Here is a 26,647-nt window from a genome sequence, read left to right on the forward strand (position 1 = left end):
CAGTTATGTTTGCTTGTTTTCATTTATAAGTGCAGATCCTTTAAAAAAGTAATTTTATTTCACATTGTTTTAGGGAAAATACCACATACGCTTCATTAGTCCTTAAGAAATAATGCTATGATCCACACCTCACGACTTACCCCAGAAATGAAGTTACACATCATTACTGTATCTCCTTCATTTAATCCCAAAATTTTGGCAGGGGCAGGAGTGGGAGAGACTGCCTTGGCTTTCACGGGATTATGTTAACGTGAAACATCTTTATCACCCCTTCGCTGTTTTAAAAAATCTTGCATCATTAGTTCTCCATGCAAAAGCATCCAACCTCTCAAATGTGATTTTACTTCATAGCAAGAGTGGCAAATTAGAAATTGTTACATTTAAACCCCAAATGAACTTGGTTTATCAGATGTCATCATGATGAAATGTATAAGCTGATAATGTAAATGAATGAAGATTTATTGAAGGGGTCTTTTCAAAACCCAGCTCCTTTGAAACGGGTAAGTTGGTCTGCACTGCTGCAAGTTCTCCAGCAGGGGGCAGCGCGGAGTGCCACATCCCCAGCCTCTCCCAGCAAGGGTCCACAAGACTCCTGTCTGCCTTTGGCTCCCTCCTTGGGACAGACGCAAAGAGACCACACAGCATTAGTGACCACAGCACTATGAGATGCAGCAGGAAGTGGGGATGCCCACGAAGCCGGACCAGTGGACAAACGCCAGGTCCCAGCCTTCCTTTCAGGGCTCTCATCTCACGCTCCCCATGCCTAGCTGTTTCCCTGTTCTCTTCTATTACTTCAGAGCCAGAGAACCTAGGAACAGGGCTAAATTCATGAAACAAAATGCTCGTTGTACTCTTCTAATTTCTCCACAAGGTAAAATTTTCACCGCCCAGGACCCTCTGTAAAGATCTGATTGTGTCAGAATTCTTAAACCAGTGAGCCCAGTTTTCTCAACTGCAAATGAGATGATTACGACCTACTTCCTAGGGCCCCTCAAGAATTTGCAAGGGAACGCAAGTAGAGTGGACGTGACTGGTAGAGGAGGTGCTCAAATTAAATCTCACTTTTGTGGTCTGGGGCTCTTGTGTTACTGAGAAGATAGTGCTGCTGAAGGTGGAAGAGAAAATGACTCTCAGAACACTCTCGGGGAGAGAGAGAAACATTCACAGGTAAAACTCAGACTGTGGAACACCAGCAGAGCCCCATCTGTACAAGCCTGTCTGCAGACGACTCTGCACCTGCTGCTCCTCGCTTAGATTCTCTCACCTGAGAACAAACACGCACACAGACGCCCACTTGCTTAGCTAAAGACGCCTACAACTCAAATACACACACCAGAACAAACCTAACTGTACAGAAACACAAACAGCTGGTCCCTTAGAGGCGTACCTTGCGGGACACACGCTGACGTGCCGAAGGTGTGTGCGTGGAAGTGAACTGTGTAGACTGAGCAGGGCCTGCAGAGGGGACGCGGACAGGCAGTGGTGGGGAAGCAGAACGGACGACAGAGACCCACGATTGCGGGTGCAGTAAGAATACTTCACCTTGACAAGCTCCAGGGACATTTCATGGCTTTTCAAATAACTAAAAATATACCTTTGGCCTCTTAATTACTTCACACCATTACATTGGCTCTCACAAAACTTCCCAGTAAAGACCATGAATTGCCTCTAGAGGTGGGGCATGGGGACCAGGGCTGCTCTTCTGCCTATAACTAGGATTTCCTGATTGGGACAGAAACAGCATAGGATCAGTCTACACGGGTAGTTACTCCTCAACAGCAAGCAATACGCTTCATCTGCAAAAGCACTTTTATGTACTTCCCCTAACCTTCACCCAGATCAACTCCGATACAAAGCTACTATGCTTCTGGGTCACATGGCAACTAATAAGCCCAATACTGAACAAACAGGAATCCAAATGGACAAAAAAGGCAATTCAATTTTGTAAGAAACAATATATTTTATTTTTCTGACACCACAGCTCTGGTGAGTGGTTTTGTACCAAATTTAATGGAGGTTACACAGAACGTTTGACGCATGGGACGGGGAGGAAAGGGAAGGAAACACAAAATTAAAAACAAAAACAAAATCTTGGATAGCTTTTAGCATCTGTTCCACTCCCACATTAATAAAATTCACTTGGGAATTCCTAATAAAAGGAGAACAGAAAACAAGGTGGGCAGGGAAGGGTAGGCTGGGGAAGAAAAGACGAAGGGCAAAGAAGACCATTGAGCATCCCAAAGACAGACCTTTCCCTCCCAGAGCCGGGACAACGCTCGGCATGGAAGGCGAGGCTTCGTTAGATTTATTTCCCCAAAATAACACCGTGTATTGCAGCTGCCAAAGGGAAAAAGAGAGGAGGGAAGCAGGGGGTCACCAGTGGGGGACACAACAGGAGGAAACTCACTTAACCAAGAAGATAGGGAAGGAGAGAGGAGGGAAAACAAGAGAAAAATGTGAAGGTGGGTCTTCAGATTGGGAGAGACAGTGCTGAAGAGCACTTGAACTGAAAAACAAATGTCCTAAGCATCATTATTTTTAAAAAGAAAAATCTCCCCCCTCCCCCCACCCCTCGCTGAACTTAGTTCCTCTTTTTGTGCTTTTCATTAATACTCTGCTCTGAGGTCGTAGTTTGGTTTTTCTATACACTGGAGTTGAAAGAAAATAGTCCAAAGGTCTGAAGATGGATTCTCCACCTAAAGTAAACAGCCCAGCATTCCTGTTCTCTTGTCCCAAAGACTAAAGTCTCTGCTAAAATCCCTTTTACAATATAGTACAGTACACACAAAAAAAATAAAGCCCAAAGCAAAAACAAAACCAGAAAAGAATCCTGGGAGAAGCCAGTCCAAAGGACGTAAACATACAGAGAATGGTGCAACACATGGCCCATGGCAATTCTCAAAGCACGGCTACAGATCCCCAAGTAGGTGCTATCATGGGATACCCAAGTCCACAAAAATAATTCTTAAAAAATAAATCTTAAAAAAACACACCTGTTGATTAAATGAATAATTTGTTTTCAGATAAATCCATACATTCTCGAGTTCCCCCCTCCCCCAAAGCAGCCCTTGGGTCTCTGTTCTCCTATTGCATGACCAACAGTACTCCTGGAACTCCCTCAAAGCAGCTCTCAGGACCTGGAATCTCATCTTGACAAGGATCGGCACATCCAATCTTAGCAGCTTAAAACATCATGTTTCCTGGGTTGCCAGGTCCTTGGCTAAATCCACCCATGCCCACGTCAGCGGCCATGCTCCGGGGCCTCATCTGTGGGGGGATCATGATGTTCTGTTGGGGTCCCATCATGCCCTGCATGGACATCATCATGCCTGGAGAGCCCACAGGCCCAGGGTGGGTGTAGAGCCCGGCAGGCCCTCGATCCTTGCCAGGAATCATGCCCACGGCAGCAGCTGGATTGCTCATCAGGGTGGGCTGGCCGGGCATTGTAGATTGTGCTGGTGACATCATCCGATGGTGAGGTCCCATCATGCCTTGCTGGAGAAAGGCTGGTGGTCTCATTGGGTTGTGGCCTGGCATGGATGGAGCTGTACCAAGAGGGATGTCCGGAGTTCCCACCGGCCCTGGACCTCCCATGCCAGGTAATGCTAGTCCCATTCTGGGGGCTTGTTCGCCCATCATCCCCTGCATGTGCGAAAACCCAGGTCCAGGACCCTGGGGCTGTTTACGGCCTGGGACTTCCCCTCGAGGGAAATATTGCAGTGTCTGGCTAGGCTTCTCAGATGGAATAATGCGAGACAGATCAAACTCAGGTATTCCGGTGGCTCCAGGTCGGATGACCTCCTGTAGATCTGGGTCTGTAAACACTGAAGGCATGCTGTTCCCCAGGACAGCGAAGGAGTCAGGACCCCCTGGGCCTCCAGGCTTGCAAAGTGCTGCATCTGCTGAACTTTGGGGCAGGTTGCTGGGGCGGCCGAGGGGCCCTTCTCCTGGGAAACCCATCCCTCCTGGGAAGTTGCCCTGGCCCCCACTGGGGCCATTGTGAGGAAATGGAACCTGCTGTGGAGGAGATTGAACTGGAGGGAAGCCCTGGGGGAAACCCATCCGTCCTTGAGGTACCATCGGAGGCTCCTGGGACCCATGCCCCATGATAGGATTGTGTGACATCAAGCCAGGCCCCATCGGGACCCCATGAGGAGGTATGGTGGGTCCCATGGCATTCGGAGAGGGCATCTGATTGGAGTGAGAAAGTGGCTGGGTCATTCCCATTGGGCTGAGGGTTGGCATTGGAACCACGGGGTTTGGACCTGAAATTCGAGGATTCTGTGTATTAATGCCCAGTCCTAGAAAAATAAAGATATCAAAGGAATCAACTTAACCGAAAGCAACTCAGGAAAACTATCATAAATCAAATTAACAAAAAAACTATTGTGCATCGAGTGTGCATGGTACTGTGCTGGGGAAACATACAATGCACAATCTCTGCCCTCAATAAGGTTATAATACATTTTGGGGCACAGAAACCAACAGCTCTACAAGACAATATATCATTGAGTCTTAAACTGTAGGACATAAAGGTATATAGAAGACAGCTAGGAAGAAAGTCTCCTGTGTGAAAAGTTACAAGTGAACATGCAAATGAGTACAGTCTTCTTCATTGGAGACATTTAATATAGAAGAAAACAATTTGCCTGGATGACTTAGTATGGTCCTTTTTGGAGACTAATCAGTCCTATGAGTCTAAGAATCAGCAATAACAACAAGGAAACCAAACAGGCCTTTTTCAATTGATACTGGACATCACTATTTTATATTACCTTACAGAGAGAGCATTTCGAACTCTACGTTACGTGAAATGGTAAAGAAAAGCCAACTTTTAATGGAAAAGGAAAACACACAGGTTCTACTATGGTCTCTGGGACATGTAAATATTTGGTCTCTCCATGGAGTTAACCACTGAGAATGGTAAGGATGGTGCTTGTGCCACACACAGAGCATGCCCTAACCTGCCTGATGATAAAGAGCATCCCTAACAATCAGAATGGAACTGGAACCAGACACCCATGGCTCAAAAGTCATGGTCTCTTTACTGACCACCTTCACCATCCCAGATCATGTCCTATTAGTGAGATTTGGGGAGACAGGAGGTGTAGGGGTGAAGGAGAACAGAATGAGTAGGGAAGGGAGGAATTTTATTCTCTCTCTAGTCCTAAAGAAAGTGATTCTCTAGGAAATAGGGGCTTTCCATTGTCTGAAATCCTGTGGCTGCTTGTGGTTTGAGGCTGCCCTTCCAGGAAAATATCTGAGGACTAAAGACATTCTGATCAGCATGTTGAAAAGATACCGCTCTCAATTTTGTGCCAGGAGGACCTCCCCAACCTCTACCAAAAAAAAAAAAAAGCATCTAGGTACACAGAAGCATCAAAATTTCCATAAGAAAGTGACAAGAACTATAAAGAAGCCTGCTTTCTTATCAACAAACACTGAATTGAGCTAATAAAAAATACTGTGATCATTCTCTTCCTCTAGGCAAGACACTTTAGTTTTACTGAAACTAACTCAGATAGTATACTTTTCCAACTTGGTGAACGTCCAGCCATCAAGAAAAGACTTCAAGAAGTTTTTCTTTTGTCCAGAGCTAGCTCCATATCCTATCTTCCTGATTTCTTACCTGGCATATTATTCATTGATGGCAAGTTGGGAGAACGAGCTGGAGGGGAGTCGTCATCTGAGCTGGCCACGGTCTTGATGGCATCGTGGTATAACGGGGTAGAACTGGGCATTGCAAACTTGGACATTCGAGACATCATAATAGACAGTGGGTTCTGGGAAAGGGTCGGCTCTGGAGGCATGGTGTAAGGTGTACTAGAGGGAAGACTTCCCGGGATGCTCACAGAGGCAGACTGGCTGGCTGTAGGAGGTGGGGGGCCACCTAGGAGAAGAAAGCAAAATAAAAAAAGGGCAGGGAATTAGATTTCTCTTGAAAGCTACTGGGCCTATCGTTATGAACGAGCAGGGCCAGGAATGAGACAGATGAACAGGACAGTGTTATTAGGCCCAGGACATGAATCATCAGTCTCTAGTCAAGCTCCGTGTGTGTGCAGAGGGAGACTGCAGTGTGAGATGGAGGTGACAGCTCAGCAGATGGGAAGACAAACGCACCAAGAATGCATAAGAAATATTAGTTCAAACTTGGGAAAACCATGGGTTACAGGCAACTCTTATGGATCTCTTTCCCTTGCCAATCACAATTTAGAATTCGACTCAGGCATTAGTATGCTAGGAAGCCAGATTAGCAATCCCACCCCAGGTACTAACCGAATCGCCCTACACACGCTCTTGATTGATTTTCTGCCACCAAGGTGTCTGAACTGAAAAGGTCTGAGGGGGCAACTCCACTGTACTGCTTTTGTGAACTGCTACCTAACGGAGAGACACACTTGAGCTTGGGAGGATAAATCTATCTTATTCTGATTCTAGTCTTCCTCAAGTGGAGACAGCACAGACCTAGTATTTATACCTCAGTGCTCATCTTCCACTGACCTCCTCTGGTCCCGTTCACAAAACCACCATCATCAGTGAGAGCTTCTCCTAGGAAGAAAATACTAATAAATTGTAGCTGATCTCTGAGAACAGCAGTTTACCAAGGAGAATGTTTCGGTAACAGTTTCTATGGTCAACACATATTTACGAGAACCACTCAAGTCTCTCAGCAGCCTCTCCTCTTTGCTTGGGATGATACTCAGACTCTCTTGACATGATGAAGGGCAGCCCTCTGAAGTGGGTGGATCTAGTATTTAAAGGCACATTTACCCACTGTTGAGACATTCTATTCCACCACCGTGAGTTCACTGTGCAAATGTAAATCATTCAGTGAAATGACACACATTTCCCATTTTCCTCCCAGTCCTATCTGAGAAACATATTCTGCACTAAGAGCATAACCCCATGGAAGTACTGATTACGCACTCTGCCACAAATACGTCCATCTTGGCAAAAGCCACCTCCTTTGGTTGCATAATCAGGTTAAGACACCAGTTTTCTTAAAGGATGTAAATCAGGCTTTTGCAATCTCTGGCTTTAAGGTGCAACTGTGAGGATGAAAGCATACTGACCTGACTCTACACTTCCCAGCATGGCTGGGGAGGCCATGGTGAGGGGTGCTTTATGGTTTGGAGGGATCCCGGGGCTCTGAAGGGGAGGTTTTGGAGAGGAGGTCCATCCCGGTGACGGGGCGGGAAGTGATGGAGACTTGAGGTGAACAGGCGAAGCAGCAGCAGACCCCAAGACAGGGGGGGACTTAATGGAAGCAGCAGCAGCTGGGCCCGCCAGCATGCCTGCCAGCTGCGATGGAGTCTGGGGGGACTTGAGGTTCCCCGAGGGCGAGCCCAGCATTGGCGACTGGACTTGGCGCATCGTGGGAGATTTCAGAGGGTTAATGCCTGGGGAATGCACCTGGCTGCCTGCCACAGAGAGATCCACGGGCTTCCGCCCCAGGCCGCGCTGAACGGAAGGAGCGGTGTTGAGGCTAGTGGGGTTACTAGAAGGGTTGAGAGGTAGTGGTGGCATATGACTGAGCCGGCTGTTAGTCCTTTGGTCGGGCCCAATTGGTTCTCTGAGATTCCGCAAGCCACTGTTGCTGCCTGGACCCTGAGACATGGGGAGGAACGGCCTGGGGCCCATGCCATACTCTTGCTGAGGGTGCTCGCCAAAGGGCAGGGGCACCATCTTCTGCTGAGCAGGCAGCATGTCTGCACCGCCGGCGCGGAGTTTCATCATCTCCTCGGGCCCCACCCCAGCCTCTCTCATCTTCTGAGGTATCATCTGAGAGTTGGATCCCATGTTGACATTTAGACTGACATCTCCCTTCATCCCACTAGGAACCATCCCAAACTCGAGTTCCCGACCGGGGCCCATCTGTGGGGGCATTCCTTTTGGAAAGTCACCCCTAGAAGGGCTCAGCGGGCCCTCTACTGGTATTCGAGGGAAGATGGGATTACTCCCCGGCTCCATGTGTCGCTGGGAGCCAGGGATCAGCCTGTTCATCTCCATGCCGGGCCTGATGCCTTCCATGCTCATCCCCGGGGGCAGACCCAGCTGTTTCTCTGCCAGCTGCTGTTGAAACATCTCTTCAGACAATCCTTGGGGGTTTGGGAAACGTTCCCCTCGGCCAGGACCACTGAACACGCCCTGGCCAGGCGGGAAGTTTCGACCGTCTGGGATTTTTGGCACATCGTCTGGCCAGCTGACTCCAGAAAGACCTGGTCTAGATGCTGGGTTGGGGACATTAGGCCCCTCCATTTCAGAGTTCATCATTCCTGCAAATCCAGGGAGGCGCATCTGGCTACCTGGCATGTTGGGGTGGGGAGCCATGGCCCTCGGGGGCAGAGAATGGGGCATGTTGATACCGTCAGCAAAGGGCTCTGCACCCCCAGGCCCCCAGGCCTCACTGGGGGTCATCTGGTACGGAGGGGGAGGCCCTCGGACCACTCCCCGCGGCCCGTGCTGATGGACCATCATGTCCTGGAGGGAGCACTGCTGCACGACCACTTGCTCCTGCTTTCTCCTCTTCTCCTCATAGAACTCCTGCTGCAGTTTCAGCCACGCTATCTGCTCAGGGGTCATGTGATCCAGGTGGTCGGGTCCAATGGGCCCAGACTGGGAGTTCATGGAAGGTGGAACCATTTCATCCGGAGAAAAGGGCACATCTCTGTGTCCCTGAGGGCCAAATGGAGCCCCCACGTCTGTCCGGGGCCCAGGTCCCTTACCTAGGCTTTGGGATTGAGCCATCATGGCCTGTATTGGCCCTTCTGGTTTTTTCTGAGGTCCATCTAACACCCCAGTATTCTGCTGGGGTCCCCCACTCTGTCCTCCCGGGAATTCTTTCTCATCAGGGAAAAGCATGCGCTGGATATCTCTGAGCGTTTGTAAGGAGCGCTCCCGGTGCTCCAGCTGCTCCTGAGACAGTCCGTCGGGGTTCTCTCCCAGCGGGGGGGGCTCTCCACTGGACACCGGTGGAGGTGGGGGGCCTTTGGGATCTGCTGAAGAGCTACTGCTCCCCTGGGAAACAGGAGTCACTGCTCGGTTGTTGGGCGTCGAGTTTGGCCCGGTACCGTCTGGCGGCAGTGGAGTGGAGCTGGCAGGGCTGCCTACAGAAGGAATCAGTTTGTTTTCTACCCCAGGACTATCCCGGTCCAGGGGACGCGGGGGGGCGGCAGGCTTGGGTGCTGGTGCCGGAATGGGTGGAGTTGGCTGCAGTCTGGTGTTCTGGGAGGAAGTCTGGTCCTGGTTGGCTGGAGTGGGGGGCTGTTGTGGGAGAGGTTTCGGATCATTCCGAAGGGCAGATATCTGTGTGTTCTGAAGATAAACGAGATTTTAAAAATCATTGGTGAACTGAACAGAAGGGCAATGAAAAGAGCAAGATATGTTATAAAGGACTTGTCCCAGCCACATAAATCTACACTGACACTTGCTGTAGAAACTGCTCATGTACAACCCCACTCTGGACATGCAGACATTTTGATTTCTTTCTCACACTTTGCTGTCAAACGGCATCCTCTTTCCCTTGCTGAATAACTTTAAAGCATGCCAAGGGAAAGCCACGCTGCCAAAGTGAATACATTTGAGTATCTATTTCGAGGAACAGGTTTGATATCACATGTCTACTATGTGTTTCTGATTCAGGGAGAGATTAGTTTCTTGGTATGTGGGAGGCTGTACCTAACACCTTTTTCTTTCCCTGAAAGTATAACTGGATATGTAGACTTCTCATTGTCAATCAAAAAGTCTAATGTTTTCAACTGAAAGAGAAAGTCGTTGTCACCTCCAGCTCTGTACTCTGCCCGTCAGAGGCGGGAGGTACGGCCGCTCCACTTCAGTGTTTCCCCTGGCACGGTGACTAGTGAGGTACTCCTATCCTTGAGTTTCCAGGGGCCTGACATCTCCGATTTCTGTTTTCAGTTTGTGATCACTGATTCCGTACGAGAATTTGTACATTAACTGTAGTAAGACCATCTGTAGGCAGGAAGGGTCTGCAGAGAAATCTGAGGCTATCTAGCTTGTGCTGTCCCTTGATCTGTTCTTTCCAATAGACAGCACGCGGCCCTTTCTACAGGCTGGATGATCGCCTTATTATTATTTATTAAGTACCGATGCTATACTAAGTCCTGGGTAAAGGCACGCTCACCTACAATAGGTGACACGGACACTGTCAGTGTCTGGAAGAGGGACTTGTAATGTTCTGGGTCTACACCTCGGCACTGCTGGAGGTACTGGTACTAGAGAAGGGCGGTAATGAAGAACAGACAGGCCCAGTCTAGCGACTCCATCAAGGGATCTCTCACCAGCCTCCAGTGAGCCGCGTGATCCCTTTTTGATGTTCACTTGCTCCTACCTGTTCGCTTAAACCAGCCTGTATTTCCAAACCCCTAACACTCTTACTTACATCCCCACCTACTCTCTGGAACGTTTATCAAGGCGCAGATTTGTACAGGAATCATCATACATATCCCTGAACACGAACAGTTCACGTTCCGTGGGTATGTATGCAAATGTTCCACTTGCTGGTATTCTCCATGCATCTGTGTCTGCAGACCGAGACTGGTGGGGGTAAGACTGGCTGAACTTGGATGACTCTGGATGTTGCAGTGTCCTCTGTCTCTCTGACTCCTTAACTGGAGTGTGGAGGTCACCTTAATTTCCTCTCCAGTGCTAGTTTAAGTTTGGTTCTGTTGTTAAGGGTGGTCACTGATTTCCTACAAGGTGACCGTGACAGAAGAAACAGTTTAGTACCACCCTTTATATTTTAGATTTGGAGCAATGGTGATTGGACTATTCCCAATTCACTCCTTATAAACTCCTTTTCTGATTTCATTTTAGTACCAGAGAAGGTGGAAGTGAAAACTGTCTTAATGACTTAAGATCTGTCATTAAGTCAATAAAATGTCGGTTTGAGTTGCAATGTACCCCGTGCATTCCGAAATGATATAAATTATAAATAAACAAATATTTTTAAAGTATAAATTTAAAAATATATACATTTAAAATATTATACGTATCCATCGTCTACCCTTGAGTAGCAGAGATGCAGAGTGACATGAAATTCTTTTCCTAGGCCTAGGAAAGCCTAAGCCTGCTATGTCACAGGGGGGACTTCTATGTTCATATACAACAAGGACGAAATGTCATCCATTCTGTATTGAATTGTCACTTCAGTCGTTTATTGTCATTTAACTTTTCCCATGTTTAAGACTCATCCAAGTTTTAGATTTTATGCTTCCTGAACTCAGGGACTGTACCTTGAACCTCTAGTGTCCCCACAGCATTTGGTGCAATGCCTTGACAATGTAAGACACAAGAAATATCTTTTGGTTCAATTTGGAACACTACATGTATTAAAACAACCATTATATGCATTTTCTAATGTAATTTATAGTAGGTGCTTAAGTTCCAGAGAGGAAACAGACTAACATTTACTATAATTTTGGAAATATCAAGCAATTAAAAGCATTCAATGGTTCTCTCACTTTGAAATAAATAAGAATCATTTTGAAAGTCACTGAGACCTTAATTATGGTATCATCAGCATGTACTCCAGTACTGCAGTTTTTGTTGCTGCTTTTTCTCTGTTCTTCAAGTAACTCAAGAGTGTTTGCTATTTTTTAAAATCCTGCTCTTTACAGAGGGTCTGAATTCAGAATTTCCCAGAGATGGCTACATGACAGAAATCCTAAGATATCTAAATATCTCCTTTTTTATGTTGTACCTCTTCTCTCCTAGTAATTCATCAATATATCAGTGTGTTAGTAGAAAAGGCCAATGCAGTGTGATATGCCTAAAACCACACAATTAGGTTAAATGCTCAGAATGTAGTTTATACCATCAAGATTATCTCCCATTGAACCTTCATACACTGTTGGTGGGAATGTAAATTGGTGTAGCCAATATGGAAACCAGTGTGGAGATTCCACAAAAAATTAAAAATATAACTAACATACAATCCAGCAATTTCAGTCCTGGGTATTTATCCAAAGAAAACAAAAACACCGATTAGAAAAGACATGTACCCTTATGTTCACTGCAGCATTATTTACAATAGCCAAGATATGGACACAACCTAAGTGCCCATCAATAGATGAACAGATAAAGAAGATGTAGTACATATATACAATGGAATATTACTTGGCCATAAAAAGAATGAAATCTTGCCATTTTCAAAAACATGGATGGACCTAGAAGGTTTAGGCTAAATGAAATAAGTCAGACAGAGGAAGACAAATACTGTATCATTTCACCTACATGTGGAACCTAAAAAACAAAGCAAATGAACAAACCTAACTAAACGGAAACAGAGTCATAGATACAGAGAACAAACAGGTAGCTGAAAGAGGAGAGAGGGGTTGGGGAGAGGAGAGAAATAGGTGAGGAAAATTAAAACGTACAATCTTTCAGTTACAAAATAAGTAAGTCACGGGTATGAAATGCACAGTGTGGGGAATACAGTCAATGACTATGTAATATCTTTGTATGGTGATAGACAGTAACTAGACTTATCATGGTGATCATTTTGAAATGTATAGAAATATCAAATCACTACGTGTATACCACAAACTAACATAGTGTTGTAGGTCAATGACCACAAAAAAACAAACAAACTCATAGAAAAAGAAATCCGATTTGTGGTTACCAGGGAGGGAGAATTGGAGGAGGGTAGTCAAAAGGCACAAACTTCCAGTTATAGAATAAATAAGTACTAAGAATGTAATGTACAACATGATAAATATAATGAATGCTGCCATATGTTCTATATAAAAGCTGTTAAGAAAGTACATCCTAAAAGTTCTCACCACAAGGAAAATACATATTTTTTTCTATGTCTTTAATTTTGTATCTATATGAGATGATGGTAATCATTTTGTCACGTATGTAAGTTAAAGTATACAGTATACAGCACAGTAGGCTGTACACTTTTAACTTATACGGTGCTGTCGGTCAGTTGTATCTCAATAAAACTGGGAGAAGAAAAAAAGACTATCTCCCTATCAGTGAAATTCACCATCTCCCACCTTTACAGTCACTGCAGAACCTTTAAACCGTTACTCCGTTTCCAAAATGACATACCAGAGGGGCTGTGCTTCTCTCTGCCTTGCTGTTAGAGATGTTCTGGATGTGGAAAGAGACAATAGTTTCAACCTGGCCCTTCAATACAGCTTCTGCAGCTCTGCAAAGACAGAAGAGATGCACACACTAGGACTTGTTCCTATTTCACTAACTGTAAATTTAAAGCACTTTAACCGATTAAACTGGTATAAGAGAGGAAGGAGAAGTATAAAGAACCACCAGCAATGTTGAATGAGAAGAAATCAAGAGAAAAAGGTTTTCATTATTTGTCTATCATTTATCATCAAACTTCTGAAATTAAAAGATAGCCATTAGCAAATCTCAAAAAGAGGTACTAAAAACCCCCAGGATTTTCTCCTTCAAAGCCATCCACTCTAGTAGGTGTTTTATAGAGCATCCTAGCTCAAAATCCCAACCCAAGAAGGGTAAAATGAATTCTCACACCTAATAATAATTAAAGGCTGCCAAGATTCATTCTATATCTTAATTTTTAAAACCTTAAATGAAAAAAACTAGGGTATATTCACATTTTAAATAAATAAATAAATATCCATTGACCCATCCATCCACTAGAGACGTATGTACCAAAATGTTCACAGTAGTTATCTCTGTAAATTCCTGAGATTTTTTTAGTTGTTTACATTTTCTAATTATTCCAAAATGGACATTACTTGTGTCACTTTAAAAAGAATACTAAGTTGCAGAAAAGTGTATAGTGTGCAATCAATCCCTTTTGTGCTTAAAAAAGTATATATATGTATATTTGTACAAGCACAAAAAATTTCTGGAAGGAAAGCCAAGGAAGTAGCATCAATGGTTGCCTCTGGGGAGTAGGGGTGGGGAGGTTTTATATTTTATTTTACCTCTTTCTGTAGCGTTAACTTTAAGTAATAACACAAGTGGGCAAAAAAAGGATCAATCTTCAAAGGGAGTAAGAACTTAGATGCCCAAACACACAAGCCACGCCAACAGCAAGACATAGCCATCAACTTACTTATTGGCCATCTCAGTAGAAAACACATACACCACTTTGGCGGGAGTCTTCTGAGCAGGTGTGGGCTCTGGGGCAGTAGTCTGGCCATGGGAGGGGGTGGAAGACCTGGGGACTGTAGCATTTGACGGGGTCATCGAGTGTGGCGTGTGCTGGGAATCCTGGGACTTTATGTGGTCAGCAGAATTACATTCTAAAAGAATGAAAAGAGTCATGTCATAGAAAGAATAAAACTCTTTTTTCTGCCAGCATTTACAGCATCATAATGCAAACACCTTGAGAATTTCAAGGAGGAAGTACCTTGCTAAGAGGAAACCTCTTCTATTCATAAAAACACTTCTCCCTAAATGACTAATTACAAAGCACTCCTCCCCCACCTCCTTACTTCTCTACTATGCATTCTTCAGATATTAGCATAAATGTCCCTCCTTCCTGGAAACCCCTTTTGGATCCTCCTGGACTGGCTGCCCCTGCTAGTTGAACCCATAGCCCCCGAACTCCCCTTATTTCAGCATTTATCAAATTTACTGTAATTGTTTAATGATCTGCTGTTTAGGTGCATTCAAACCCTTGAGGATAGCAACTGTTTCTGTTTTGCTGACCATGGCACCCCCAGCCCCCAGCATAGTGCTGGTGCTTGTAACAGGCCTCCTACAAACACCTAAAGAAGAAAGGAAAGACAGGGGAACGATCACCCAGGTTCTCATTTCAAATTTGGGTCGGGAAGTAACACTTCCACTGCTTGAATACTAGTTTCATGTTCTGGCCTATAGTTACGATTTTTTACTTTATACTAGGAGGAAAAAGCCTAAAACCACAGCCATTGGTCCTATACTCTTTCTGGCTCACTCCATTTTGGTGCCTACTGTATCTCTACTACATGTAGCCACTCGTTCCTGCCACACTGAAACTGACTGTGACAAACCTGGACTAGTGCCAGGGTTGCCTCTTGTGCCTACAACTCTGGCCAAATGGCAGCCAGAGTGCACAAAACCCAAGTCTTGAAGGATGGATTTGATGGAGAGGAGGAGTGTCAGAAAGACCGCTCCAGGGTGGACCCTGGCATAGACAAGCTGGAGCTACCGGCTTGACACTTAAGTACCAAGAGTATGGAGGCCAGAAACATCCACAAGAACGTGGCTAGGGCCGTGGAACATCCTAAAACGCTTGCATCCTCAAGAGCAAGAAGTCAACAAGGTGGTTCCAAACTATTCTTAGTTAGCAGGAAAACGACCAGAAATAGTTCCATCTTAAACTGCGAGAACTCCTGAATCTGACGCGCCTACTCTCCCCACTTGGCTGCTATTAGGTTCTCTGGCATCCACCAATGTCAGAGGCCTTTCCTCAGGAATACCTACTTCCCTCTGAGTCTCAAATATCTTATAGACATACCTTTCATGTCAGAGTCATCGTTTGGAGTCCCAGGATCTCTCTGATCAAAGGAGTCGGCGGAAATACTTCGCTCCCTTTTCCCCTTGCCCTTGGCACCATTTCCAGCCCCATTCTTCAGCCCCATGCTCCCACCTGGGCCAGGGAGTGCTTTAGGGGTATGGCCCCCACTCTTGGAGTCACAGGGGGATGGCTGGGATTGGCTGGCTGAGCCCCCCTGTTTACCCTGATTGGAGAATTTGGAATCCAGCTGGGGGTTTCCAGATGGGGACATCACTGTAGGGGGACGGACCATCACCTCCTGCTTTGACTTAGGGCTACTAAAAGAGACAAATAACAAAGGGAGATCAGACAGCGGATGCAACTGGGCAGCACAAATTAGGGAGGACTGATTTTTATCATGGGTCAAGGAGACCTGGACCACTAAGTAACCACCCCACCTTTCACCGCAGCCACTTGCTTGCTCCCTCCTCCCCTGCTCTCATCTCAGAGCTCTCAACAGAGAGGAGGATCAAGCAGAGTGGCCTGCCAGGCCTTGGGAACCCTAGAGTCACATGGGGACCCATCTCTAGGGCTTCTGTCAATAAAGGACAACGGTTTCTATGTACATAGAGAAATGACTCTCACACTAAGACTAGCTCAGAGTAAACAAACAGACATCGTTAAGATCAAAATACCACCCGCCCCTCAGCTGATGACAAGGAACAGCTGTAACAGGAGACTAGCCTCCCTGCTGGAAAATACGAGCAGGTCCAGGAGAGCGCGAGGAAACCTGCCCATGACTGGCAGGTTAGGGAAACGCTCCAGGACATACTCCCTGAACAAGCAGGATCACACCAGAGCAGACACACTAACCACTGCCGCCAGGGGAGAAGGAAACAATTCTTTTAGGGCGTCAGCTTAACTTCCATGGAACAGAGGAAAAAGCCTCACGGTGGGAGTCCAGGGGCTGGTGTTTCAGTTCTAGGACCTTAGGCCTCCTCACCATTCCAGGTCTCGGTTTCCTCATTTGCCAAGTTTAGCTCACTGTACTGGCTGGTCTTTAAGGTCTTTTTCTTTATGTTTTGGTGAGGAGAGGGGTGGTAAATAGGAGCGGCCAGGTAATAATGGACAAATAATAACAGAGGAAAACTCTAACCTAAACTCTGATTCACTATTCTATCACTATTTAATTATCTTTTTTTCTTTCCCCATTCGCTTCTAATTCAACATGTTGTTCCACCAGTGAGCATTCATGGTCCACTATGACATCCCAAAGGGGCAGCTGGGCCAGGCCCTAGCCCTCACCTCTGTGTGTTTCCTGACGGAGAGTTCCTCACTTTAGGGTTACTGGAATGCATTGATTGAAATCCTGAGCTTGCAGCCACAAACAGGGACGGGCTCACCGAGTTCCTCTCGGGCTGCAGCAGAAACAGCTGCTGAGGACAGCGGCAGTGGCCCACTGCTTGTTGGGTGAGTCCCTTAGCGCTGGCCACCTGCACGCCTTTTTCCTCTTTGTTTTTCTCCGCTGTGGAAGTGGGTCCTGTCCCCTTGCGGCTCCAGCATTCTCTGGGTGTGTGCCTCCTGCTGCCAAAGGAAAATCTCGCATCTCCAGGGCACACTGGGAGCAAAAAGAGCAAAAACAGAGACATCAAACACCCTTACAGCAGGACCAAGGCTAAAGCACCGCCAACTTGATGGCGCAGAGCTAGATGGTTCCTCAGCTTCCATCAGGGTTAAAGGAAAGGGAGATGTTCATATTCCGGCCAAAAGGCCCTGGTGCTAATGCAGCTGAAGGGTGACTAAGACTTTCTGCCAAGCATACAAGCCTCCCACCCAAGCTTCGTGTACCAGGCGTTTGTAAGCAGATGAGAAAGACATTTTTATCTTTAGCCGTATATCCTCCCTTACATTTCTCTACGTCCAAATACAAAACCCTCAAAAACCTGGGTTTTTCTTTCTTCAAAACAATGCTTTGAAACCACTGAGTACTCCAAATCCATAGCAACTATCTGGTGTTTCACCTCTGATGGCTCTGAAATGTAACCAACCCAACCCAATTTCAAACCATGAAACAAATTACTCTCTGTTTATATTCTCAGGGCCTCAGGGTGGGGAGACATTAAAGGAGGTACTTCTGAAATCAACTATTGAGCCAATACAATCAGTTCTGTCCCCTGATTTCTATCATCTTTCTACTAAATTATGCTGAGTACGTGTCCTGTGTTCTCACTGCTTAATGACAGGAGCGGTAGGCATGGGTAAGCATCGGAATGATCCATAATGCGGAAGGTAAAAGAACATCTTTGAAGGCTAAGATATTTTTTGAGCCAATTTGCAAGGCTAATTTGAAGCATAAAGGTCAAGAAAATATTCCCAAACCTAGCCAGAGAACAAATGAGAAAGCCCTTTATTTAGGGAAGCCTAAACAGGGAAAACCAAGATATACTTTCAGTCACTGGTCCTTCCAGGGCAGTTCCAATGTGGTTTTTTGGTAACCACTGTCCCCCCGCACCTCCCGCTCTACCTTCTGGTATCTTATCCATGGGGTATAGGATTGAATAAGGATATTAGATGCAGGATTAGTGGCTAAAGAATCAAAGGGAGTTAGAAGTAGCTTAGGTGTTACATACACTTTGAGAGGCTCAAGAACTGGACTAAAATTGGGAGGGTCCATTATATTCTAGGACTTGGCACTGAATATGATCATTGTCAAGTGTTAGATGTCTATTTCTTCATTTAGAAATTTGCAACAGTCCCAGCGATTTTACCTGAGACCATGAGAGGAATTTATGGAAGTTCTGAGTGCATACAATCACGTTTTTTTCTTTTAAATGAAGAAGTCAGGAAAAAGAAATAGAATACAATGTTACGGAATGTTTCTATGCTGACCTTGGGAGAAAGCATCCTAAAAATATTTTGGTCTTGATTATATTTAAGGTTGTATGTTTATCCCCCACCACCTTTAGCTTTTTTTGTTTTTCCAGTTTAGACTATAAAACTGATTGTAGCTGTCAAGTTCAACATAATATATGATCATACACCATATCGTAACCTCCCACTAAACATCGGGAATCACTGGTAAAACAGAAGTGGTAAATGAATCTTGCATGGACAAAGCCATCAGAAAACATTCACCTCAGGAAAAAAAGAAGTTATCACCTATACAGTCCCCTTCTGTAACTTCTGGTACTTTCTGTCTGCATCACACATTCTAGCACTCAATCATACGTCGAATTGAATAGTCCCATGTGTATTTTTTTTTTTTTTTTTGCGGTACGCGGGCCTCTCACTGCTGCGGCCCCTCCCGCCACGGAGCACAGGCTCCGGACGCGCAGGCCCAGCGGCCATGGCCCACGGGCCCAGCCGCTCCGCGGCACGCGGGACCCTCCTGGACCGGGACACGAACCCGCGTCCCCCGCATCAGCAGGTGGACTCCCAACCACTGTGCCACCAGGGAAGCCCCCATGTGTATTTTTTATCTCCCTATGTAGACTATGCTCTTTGAAGACAAGAACCTTGTTTTAAAGTTCTTTGGTTTTTCTATAATACTCAGCGTGACGTACTAAGAATGTGGTTGGACTCTTGGTGATGTACCCAGTTCCTCTCAGAGCAGAAACACCTGGCACTTGTGTTGCACTCTCCTTCCAAAGAAACTCTAAACATATTACAAATATCAAATCACCTCAATCTGCCAGGCATTTCTGATGAGCTGGTAGCAAAGATTATTTCTAATAATAATAATCAACGGCATTTTACATGAATGAACGGAGCACACAGGTGTGAATAGGCTTCTCCCAGGTTTCGCATCAGTGCTCTCTGACTTGCTCTTTCCTCTAAGCCGTCTCCTTACCATTACTTTACGGGTGGAGAGACAGCACAGAAGGCTGAAACAAGCTTGTGGGCTCACCTAGTGATGGGAATAAAATCCAGGTGCTTTAACCCCTAATCCAAGGGAGTTGTTGAAGTAAGTCACCCTAGCTTTAGCCTGACACCAAAAACAACCGAGCAAGAAATCTGCCAAGTATCTTATCATACAACACCAAAGAATAAAATGAGGCTCTTTCAGCTCCTACATTTTCAGGTTAGTGCTCAAATGTTTACCTTTAAGGACTAGAAAAGATCTTCCACAGAATGGTTAATTGTAGCCAGAGTGAGATATTTCCCCAGTATAACTAAATCTCCTAACTCTAAGATCTGCTTATATAATTTTTCTCTCTTTTCTTCTTAAATAATACTTAAAATTTTTACTATGTGTACATACTAACTCATTCACAACAACCACAGAAGGCAGGTCCTACTACTATCCCTATTTTAGAGATGAGGAAACTGAGGCTCTGAAACAGTAAGTAATTTGCCCAAGTAAGTTGGGTCGCACCCCAGTAAGTGGTGGAGCTGGCATTCAGCCAGACACTGGCCATGCTCTTCATCACTGCAGTGCCTGGCTAAGCATGGACTTGGTGGACAAGGTGAGCCAGTACACAGAAAATGCTTAGCAGCACAACATAAACATTCAGGTTAACCATGACTACTGCCATTCTCTAGCAAGCTCACCTATCCTGCCTAATGGCATTTCTTACCTTCGCCGTCTCCAACCATCATCCCCCTCTCCTAGTGCATGGCCTTGCCCAGGACTTAACAGGGATAAGAGAAGTCACCAGGCAGGATTCCTCACCACCAAATCTGCAAATCTCTTTTTATCAGTACCTATCCCATCTTTCTTCCCTATTAATGAAACCGAAAAAAAAGACCACTTCTCCCCAAAGGTCAGTCCTACCACAGGTGATCTAGGTCCCATCCCTTCCAGCTTACTGAGCACCCTCACGCTCTCCGGTGGCCACGTCTCTACGTCCTGCATCTCCTGGATATTTCCAATCAGCTTTCAGACATGTTGTAGTATCTTCCAGATTAAAAAACACAAAAAAAATTAAAGCAGAACAAAACCAGCTCTGGCATTCTATTCCCCTTTGGAGCCAAGATTCTCTACCAGAGTTGATGAGACACAGTCTTCAGTTCCTTACTTGCCATTCACCCTTTAACCATTTTAAACCAACTTCTACCCACAGATCACAAAAACCATGACTTTTGTTAAGGTCACCACTGACCGCTTTTCTAACCTCATCTTACTCCATCTCGTAGACTCTGCCAGTTGATCACTTCCTTCTTGAAACTCCCCTCTCTTGGTTCCCATAATACCACACCTCCCCAGTCTTCCTCCTTCCTCTCAAGTCACTCTTCATCTGCTTCCTTTGCTGGCCCCTTCTCTATCCAATCTCTACAATTTTGAGTTCCTCACGACTCTACCCTGGGGCGTCTTCTCTTCTTATTCTATAAGCTCTTTACATGCCAACAACTCCCAAATTTCCATCTCCGGCTCAGCTTCTGCTCTGCTGACCTGTATACACAACTGCCAACTTGACATCTAACTAGATGTCTGAAACCTAACAAAGACAAAGATGAATTCTTCTTCTGTACATAGCCTCCCTCCCAAAAGTATTTTCCCTTCAGTTTTCTATGTTTTAGTAAATGGCACCTTCATCCACCCAGCTGCTCACGACAGAAATTTGGAGTCATTCTTGACACCTCTCTCCCTCACCCCTAACCTTCCATATCAAGTTGAATATTTTTGCTGAGTGAAGAAAATCTCAGCTTCAGTGTTTCTTCTTCAGAGAGAAAGGATACTGTATAGCCACTAATCTAGACAAAATTCTCCATTACACTCTTTTCATAGCATCCTGTGTTTTTCCTTCACAACATTTCCCATGTTGTATGATTATGTGATCATTTGCGTAACATTCATCTCTCATGCTAGACTCCATGAAGGCAGGGATCAAGACTGATTTGTTCATCCTTGTATTCCTAGCACTTACTATAGTGTCTGACACGTGCTATTTGCTCAAAAAATATCTGTTGAATAAAAGTTGAAGCTTTCCCCCAAGATCATCTTTCTAAGCCACGCATGCTCTCTAGTGCTATCATCCATCAGGCTACTCACCAAAACCCCAAGGGTCACGATACAGCAGTGCTCATCCTGGAGGGGAGGAGCTTGCGGAGTCCAGGAACCCCTGTCTCAAAGGTGACCCTCACCTGGATGAGGATAAAATAAAGAAGAAGTTTCTAAGTGATTAAAAAAAAAATCAATAGTATCATTGTTACTATCTTAAGAGAAGAACAGGTTTCCTATTTATTCTAGAGTATTAGTTGAAGAGGAAGTTATCACCTCTCATGTAAACAGAACCACCTTCCAATTATTACAGGGTATATTATCCAATCTATAGATATCTCAAGGGCCTTGTGACTTTCCCTCCTTCCCAACTGCATATTTTCTTTTCAGAAACTGGAAAAATATTAATAGCAAATAAAATCAATTTTTCTACTTTTCTGAACATTTAGTAGGAAAAAAACCCCTCACATTTTTGCTTCTTCCCATTCCTAATTAGTACAGAGAATTGAGAGCTGACTGTAAAGGTGAAAGATTCAAAATTCCAGATACACTTTTGAATTCACAAAGTGCACACCATTCACAGTTCCTCCCTACTCTCAACTGTAACTCTACATGGCAAGCATGCAGCAAGGAAATTTATTTTCACATACTTTTGTGGGAACATATGACTGAACAACAGGACCAGATGATTTCCTTTGCTTGAGAGCCTACTGTGTGTGAAATGCTATACTGACTTGAGCTAGATAATTCAATAAAACACTAAGTAACTCACCAGGCAGAACAATTTCCAACATTAGTCCTTGTAAACTAGAATTATAACACCAAGCCTCCCCCTTTGCCCAGAATTTATAGTTTTGAAATGGCAAGGAAGAACCAAGTTCCAGATTGTCCTAAGGCCAAATTATTTAGGAATCTTTAAAAGGAAACTCTATAAGGTTACCACAAAGTTGTAAATAAATTCACAAATTAGTCTAACTTAGGTCAAAATCACCTCTATAATTCCGATTTCAACTCTTCCAATGATCCTTTTCCACTCTCCTGCTCTAAGAAGTCAAGTTTATTACAACTATGTCATGTTTAACAAATTTCGTTTCTATGCTATGACCACTACACCATAAAAGGCATAGTATCAAACTTAGAATGTGGAACTAAAAGGCCTCAGGATTCCATTCCTAGCTCATTCTTAACTTCTGGCATGCCAACTACTCAAAGGCTTCCTCTCAGAAAAAGCACACAATAGGAAGAACCAATCTTTCCCAAACATGTGGAGAAAAGAAAACTATACTATGGACTTATATAGAAAACTTTGGTCCAAACAAAATGCTAATATATGTTTTCATATTCAAAGAGTAAAAACTCACCTACTGTCCTTCAAGCTAACGAACTTTAAGCAAGCAAATAAATTTATATCAAGCTCAAGAGTTTCGACAGAATTTAACCATTCAAAAACGAACGTCATCTGTCATCATTTAGAGTAATGGCTACCCAAAGTAAAATGTCAGCACAAATATCCCTTCTTTGTGAAATTTTCCTTGATTCCAAACTATCCCCAGGAATGTCCTCCATGGCCCCATAGCATTACATTCATGACACTGTTAGAACACTTTAAAAATTGTTTCCCTGTTACATATAGTCAGGGAACCCCCTGAGGAAAGGGTCATCATCTCAGGGCCCAAAAGAAACTCAATAAATGCTGGTTGATTTGTGTATTATAACGAGCTTGAGGCTTGTGTATTGCTACTCTTGCCTCACATTCATACAAATCAATGATGACACAATAAATACTTGTTTAACTTCTTACCATCTGCCTTTCCTAGGAAATAATTTATTGCAGAAGTCCCTGTTCATAGAAAAGTACAAGGTAATTGCACTTACAGTTATGACTTGCATTTAACTTGATGACCCCTGCCTTGGGAACTGCTACAGTAATGAACAAATATAGTTTTAACTTACAAGAGACCCTACAGAAGCAGAAACAAAATCCAAAATGCACAGACTGAATCACAGAAGTTACGTGCTCATCATCGGGCTCTTTACCTTTCAAGATGTCCAATTTGCTCTCTCTTCTAACATTGGGACACAGAGGAACTTTCCAAGAGTGATCTCTGCCTCCCAAACAGAAAGGAATTTTTAGGTCAAAGTGGAGTAACACCAGCTAGTCCCACATTCAGTCCTACAGGAATGAGAAGAATGGAAAAGTTCATAGCCCATCACACCATCGGCAAAGAAAACCACCCATTCCCCAATGCTCTGTGACCAAAACAATATTTGGAAGAAGGAATAGTAAGAAAATAATTAGGTCAAAAATGGGGAAGGAAGGTAAAACCACTAAAACTCAAAATGCAAGAAGCTGGAGCACTATAGCCTACTTCTATCCTATTGAAGACTGGGAAGTTTAGAAAAGCAAAATCCATCAGGCACAAAAGCCTCATTCTAATCACTGTTTTTAACTTTCTCCCCAACCAAGAACAGTTATCACAGGTTGTAAAATAGACTTTTATTTCATATCTTCTCTATGCCCTTGTTCTTAGCATGGTGAAGATGCTGAAAAAAAACTACAAAGCTTAAAAGGCAAGTGGCCATTAGATAATTCAACTTTCAAAAATCAGCTGGTCTACAGCAGGACCTCTTAACCTGGGATCCACGACCTCTTAAGGGGTCTCTGGAGAGACTTGGGAGGGGTGGCACCTGTGAACCTGGCTGGCGAAAATTTTGATCTTCACACTCATTAACCTCCAAGTAAAAGTTAGCACCACCTTTAACTGTGAATGTAGGTAACAACCCACAGTAGTATTAGCAATCCCCTGACTATGTCACCAAGAGGAACCACAAAACACTTCACATCACATTACAGTTGTTGCAGATCTCTCAACATAATATTTACACTCATCACTACTTCAAAATTATAGTATCATTAGGCCTGAAGCTACATTTTGTTATTTAATGTGTTGTAAACATACAAACTACTGTATTACAATTGTTTAACAGTTTGATAACTGTTTCCGTGTCATTTGTAATTCTATATATTTTAAGTCATACATTTAAAAAACATGATTCTCAGAAGAGGTCCTATGCTTCATTAAATTGCCAAAGGAAAACATGGGAGGTAGAAGATTAAGAACTTCTGATCTAGAGCACATAAAGTTTCTATAGACCCTAACATAGTCACCAAGGCAGACAGACAAGTAAGTCATTCCATTAGCAGTACTTCATAGTTGAAGAAAATTAAGCCACCAGGAAGCCAAGTAACATGTCCAAGGTCACACAAATTTAGAGTCAGCATCAGCCTAGGTTAACACTCACAGCATGTACAGTCCCACTCTCTCATGGGGACCTTTGCTTACATTTCTACAATTGTCATCACTATCCTGTTTTACCACTAAATGGGGAAGAGGTATCACCTTTCAAAACTAATATAAAACCAAAACCTGGACAACAGAACAAGGTAGATGTATAAGGTACTCCTTTTTGTTCCCTGATCAAGCATGCTGCTGTAATTGTTACAGAAGCTGAATTTGGTCTGTTCCAGAGATAGCAGTTTTTTACAAGTGAGAAAAAAGTTGGGCTACGTAAACTTTCATTCCCAGAAGTGTCCAAGGCACCGTGCAGATAAGCATTAACTTGTTAAGTGCTACAATGCATTGTGAGTGGTTAGGGCAGTGGTATCCCCACTTCATAAATGGGAAAACTGGAGAATAAATATGAGAGATTTGTTTAAAGTCACACATAAGTCAATGGTAAAGCCAGCTTCCTGATTCCAAGTTCAAGGCTCTAACTACTATCCCAGATCACCATGATCAAATATTAAGTTGATTATAATGCTTGTGAAACCTCTGTACTTTTTTCCCCTACAAGCCAGAGAGCATTTTCTTTTTTTTTTTTTCTCTTCGGTACGCGGGCCTCTCACTGTTGTGGCCTCTCCCGTTGTGGAGCACAGGCTAGGGACACGCAGGTTCAGCGGCCGTGGCTCACAGGCCCAGCTGCTCCGCCGCATGTGGGATCTTCCCGGACCGGGGCATGAACCCGTGTCCCCTGCATCGGCAGGCGGACTCTCAACCACTGCGCCACCAGGGAAGCCCAGAGAGCATTTTCTTTTGATCCATGGGAACAGACACACTTTTGAAGGCTATGGGAAAAATATCCCATAGAATAAATTCCAAAGTACGTAAGTGCTTTTTCACTTACACTAGTCATCTAAGAATCCAGGTCAGGAATCCTTAGCTCAGGAGCCAAGTTACTACATAAAACCTGCCTTATAAGAAGAGAACAGTATGGAAATTGTTCCTTCATCTTTTAGTCAATGACCTTCTTATCGATCTACCGTTATGTTTAGGAACTATTATCATCTTACATTCAACACTGTTATTACAAAATAATATTCTAATGGTTCAATACCATTAGATCCTAGATTCTAAAACTATGAAAGGTCATCCCTATCTCAACTCTGCATTAAATTTTCTCTTATCGAAACCACTAATTAATGGAATTCTCATTCCCCAAAGCATCCTTATGCCATCTAACTGCTTTTATTAACCCATTTCTGTGTTTTACAGATTGGGTCTTTTTCAATAGTTAGTAAGGAGGTCTTTCTTAAATTTGTACTTAGGACCATAACATTGTTCACACTAAATCCTTGTTAAACCTTCCCATATCATTAGTATCCAGTCAAAAACCAAAATCAACAGAACAACCATGTTGTACAATCTCCATGAAGAGTGAAAAGTTCTTGTCCACACAGGAGTCTTATCTACCAATATTCATTTGCACCCCCTACCCCTTACTCTCAACTACTTATCCTTCCTACCTGCTAATTCTGATTCATCACTTTGTGCTCAGTGTACAAGAGTCCAGATCTCTGACCTAAGAATAAACACTTAATTCTTGAATATATCAAATGCTAACAAATACTCCATCACACACCATTGATCAAAATGTAACTCTTTACACAGCCACTCAATCATTTTCCCACTAAAGTCATTGCCAGGGATCTGTCCATGTCTGCCCTAACCACAGTCTAACTCTGCACCAATTCTACCCCACCTTAGTCTCTCGCTACCAACACATAGTTATGTCCATTTCTCTACTTTGTTTAGTAACTTTAATAGTCCCCAACTGTCTGCAATCTAGGCTCTAAGTCACTCCTCTCTATCACAGGGCAGGGCTCTGGAGGACAGATTTCAGGCCTCCTCCTTCAAGGCTTGGGAGCCTTCACCTAAGGCCCCCAGCAACACAGTTATAGGCCTCTGGCCCTTCCCTCTGAACATAAT

At 44.2% G+C, this 26,647-nt stretch overlaps 2 protein-coding genes across 3 annotated transcripts; both read right to left on the reverse strand.

Moving 5' to 3' along the window:
- Positions 1–1,955: 1,955 nt before the first annotated feature.
- On the reverse strand, positions 1,956–16,870 carry BCL9 (BCL9 transcription coactivator; the record flags this gene model as incomplete). Of its 2 annotated transcripts, none has more annotated exons than XM_082662091.1 (7): positions 1,956–4,301; positions 5,630–5,890; positions 7,074–9,315; positions 13,078–13,177; positions 14,072–14,261; positions 15,683–15,777; positions 16,745–16,870. In XM_082662091.1, 7 exons carry the CDS (start codon positions 16,795–16,797, stop codon positions 3,184–3,186), a joined length of 4,059 nt encoding a protein of 1,352 aa, XP_082518217.1. In that variant the 3' UTR covers positions 1,956–3,183. The 2 variants fall into 2 exon arrangements, with proteins under 2 accessions (XP_082518217.1, XP_082518216.1); XM_082662090.1 differs by having other exon boundaries at positions 15,461–15,777; positions 16,745–16,797.
- On the reverse strand, positions 16,839–21,525 carry LOC309827458 (uncharacterized protein; the record flags this gene model as incomplete). Its single annotated transcript, XM_082662110.1, has 2 exons — positions 21,432–21,525; positions 16,839–17,057 (listed from the first exon to the last, which is right to left on the reverse strand). Exon 2 carries the CDS (start codon positions 17,043–17,045, stop codon positions 16,839–16,841), a length of 207 nt encoding a protein of 68 aa, XP_082518236.1. The 5' UTR covers positions 17,046–17,057; positions 21,432–21,525.
- Positions 21,526–26,647: the final 5,122 nt, after the last annotated feature.

Source organism: Grampus griseus (genome assembly GCF_964374135.1).
Source record: "Grampus griseus genome assembly, chromosome: 1".
NCBI classification, from domain to species: Eukaryota; Metazoa; Chordata; class Mammalia; order Artiodactyla; family Delphinidae; genus Grampus; species Grampus griseus.